The sequence below is a fragment of the Ciona intestinalis genome, unplaced genomic scaffold (assembly GCF_000224145.3).
Source record: "Ciona intestinalis unplaced genomic scaffold, KH HT001166.1, whole genome shotgun sequence".
Taxonomy (NCBI): domain Eukaryota; kingdom Metazoa; phylum Chordata; class Ascidiacea; order Phlebobranchia; family Cionidae; genus Ciona; species Ciona intestinalis.
Genome location: NW_004191487.1, coordinates 1,974 through 4,515, shown reverse-complemented (window position 1 = coordinate 4,515; position 2,542 = coordinate 1,974). Strand labels below are relative to the sequence as shown.

Sequence of the window (2,542 nt, the reverse complement as noted above, 5' to 3'; positions counted from 1 at the left end):
AAGGAGAGATTCTTCAGCTGATGGCCGGCATTGGCATAAGGGTGGAAGTTCAAGTAGGAACAGATCTGGTGAAAGGGGTAGAGATGGTTATCATGGTGGTGGTGGTGGTGGTGGCGGTGGTGGTAGTGCGAGGCAAAATCATCAGAGAGTCCAAGGTAGAGACTACAGACAACAACAAGGACATTATGGTGGCCAACAAAACCACAACCAACAACCACAGAATTACCAAAGGGGAGGTGGGTATGGTGGGAGGCAACAACATCAGAGAGTCCAAGGTGGAGACTACAAACAACAAGGACAACATGGTGGTTACCAACAAAGGGGACATGGGTATAGTGGGAGGGGGAATAATATGAATAGAGGAGGTGGTTATGCTCAGAGTAATTGGCAAGGACAGATGGTTAATTATGTTGCATCTGGTCAACCAATGGTACAGCATGATAAACCATATGGACCACAACCCCCATCTCAATATGAACCTCAATACACAGAGTTTGATGTCTCAAAGGAATTGGTTCGAATTGTTCGCCACGGAAAATATAATCAGCAAATTCAGATGGATGCGGAAGGATATGTGTTTGTCAATGATATTCTGACTTGTAAAAGGTTTTATGACCAATTTCCAGGAGTGAATGAGTTATATATCGAGAAGATTGTTGAATCGAACGACAAGAAGCGGTTTGAGTTGAAGTTTGAGGAGGGAGTTGGTTGGAAGATCAAGGCAGCGCAAGGACACACGGTGAAAATTGAGAATCGATCATTGAGGCCGATAACTAATCCTGCAGAGTTTCCTGTTGTTATACATGGGACATACTGGGAGAACTGGGAGTTTATTAAAGTGAATGGTTTGAACAGGATGGGGAGAAATCATATCCACTTCGCACCTGGGTTGCCAAATGAGGTTGTGAGTGGGATGAGAAAGTCGTGCGAAGTTGCCATATATATTAATATGACTCAAGCTTTGAAAGATGGCTTCAAGTTCTTCCAGTCCAGTAACCAAGTTATTTTAACGGAGGGAGATGAAAAAGGGAGAATTCATCCAAAGTATTTTTTAAAAGTAGTGCAGCTGTATCCACGCAAAGGGATTAAGTTTGAAATCCCACCCGAATATTCCGACGAAAAAAGCAAAAGTAATGAAGAAAACAAGAGTGAAAAACCAAAGCAAGTTAAAGGAAACTGATTGAATGTTTTTTTGGGAATGAATGGCATTGTTTGTTGTGCATAGATTATAACAGCCTACTTTGATAATGAAAACGGTCAGTTTTTTGTATTTTTTTCAGTTTTTTGTATTTTTTAGTGATGTATTTGCACCTAAATGGATGTAAAAAATATATTCTCTTTCTTTTTTACATTTTCTTTTTTTTTTAAATCCAACATCGTATGCAACCGTATGAACAAATTGTGAATGGACGATCTGTGCGTCGCAGATGGATTGCATTCAATTTATTATAAACAATATCAGAACCTGATATTTTTGTTTGTTATACTTATACCTAGAATGCTATTGCTTATGTTATACCTGGTAGTAACGGAATATTTGTTTGTTCTATGTGGGTGAAGTTCTTTGGCAAAGCACGTCATGGGAACTGAGATTTATACCAGAGTTGGCTCATTAACCCTTGTGTAGGGCTAGTGTTAATTTTGTTAATTCCGTTTTAAATAAGTTTCTTCAAACTATCAACTGTTATCACGTTGTGTTTATTTGTGTTTTGCATTGGGGGTTGTTTATAATTAATTATGCATAGATTTCCTCAATGTTGTTTACCCATATTTACAACTTTGTAAACTGGAAGACTTAAAAAGGTGAAGGTTAATATACTTTCTGTTGCTTTTCTGTGTAACAGCATTAGCGCAACTTTCAATGTAAAATCAAGAACACCTAAAAATTTTGCACTTTGTATAAAGTGTTTCAAATTTTTTTTTCAATTTTTTGTTTTACCAAAGCTCTAAAATGTAAGTGAGTCTTTTTTAATCCACTGATTTCAGCACAACTGTTTGTGATTTGGTAACCTAGCGTTTTTTGTAGTCATCATTGCAAATGTAAAATGCTTTCAAACTAAGTGAGTTTTGCTTTAATAACTTAATGAAAAAATAAGTAATTGCAATTTAACATCAGTTTTATTGTATTTAGGCTTTATGAATGGGATCTTAGGTTGGTGCAACTAATCTTGAAAATTACTTTGGTTGGAATTTAAATGAACAATTTAAGTATTTTTGTTCAAGATGTCCGGCAAGAATTTCAGTGACTACCAACTGTCCCGGGAACTTGTGAGGATTCTACGACATGGATCTCGTAGTGGAAGCATTCCTATGGATGAACAAGGTTATGTTTACGTGGATGATATAATAGACTGCCCGGGGGTGAAGGGGATGTTTCATGGCGTGACTTTGGAAGACGTTCAAAAAGTTGTAAGTTCGAGCGATAAGAAAAGATACGAGATGAATTTGATCGGTGGAAGATGGAAGATTAAAGCAACGCAAGGACATTCTATCAGGCTTGGCAACTTAGAATTGGAACCGATTACTAACTGGGCAAAACATC

The 2,542-nt window shown here is 37.5% G+C and overlaps 2 protein-coding genes across 3 annotated transcripts in view; both read left to right on the top strand.

The window, feature by feature from the left end:
- LOC100186294 overlaps positions 1 to 2,131 on the top strand; it is a 3,290-nt gene extending 1,159 nt beyond the window's left edge. Inside the window, exons 2-3 of one of the 2 annotated variants that reach the window (XM_026840259.1) lie at positions 9 to 1,266; positions 1,298 to 2,131. In XM_026840259.1, the coding sequence (XP_026696060.1) occupies positions 9 to 1,180 (1,172 nt within the window). In that variant the 3' untranslated portion in view covers positions 1,181 to 1,266; positions 1,298 to 2,131. The remainder of the gene's footprint in view (positions 1 to 8; positions 1,267 to 1,297) is intronic. The other variant, XM_026840260.1, reaches the window with a different exon arrangement.
- A 5-nt stretch (positions 2,132 to 2,136) lies between these two features.
- Positions 2,137 to 2,542, top strand: LOC104266745 (tRNA 2'-phosphotransferase 1; the record flags this gene model as incomplete). The annotated part of the gene is given in 1 exon segment (XM_009863701.3): positions 2,137 to 2,542. A coding segment is annotated over 1 exon segment (319 nt), but the record flags the coding sequence as incomplete, so codon positions are not given.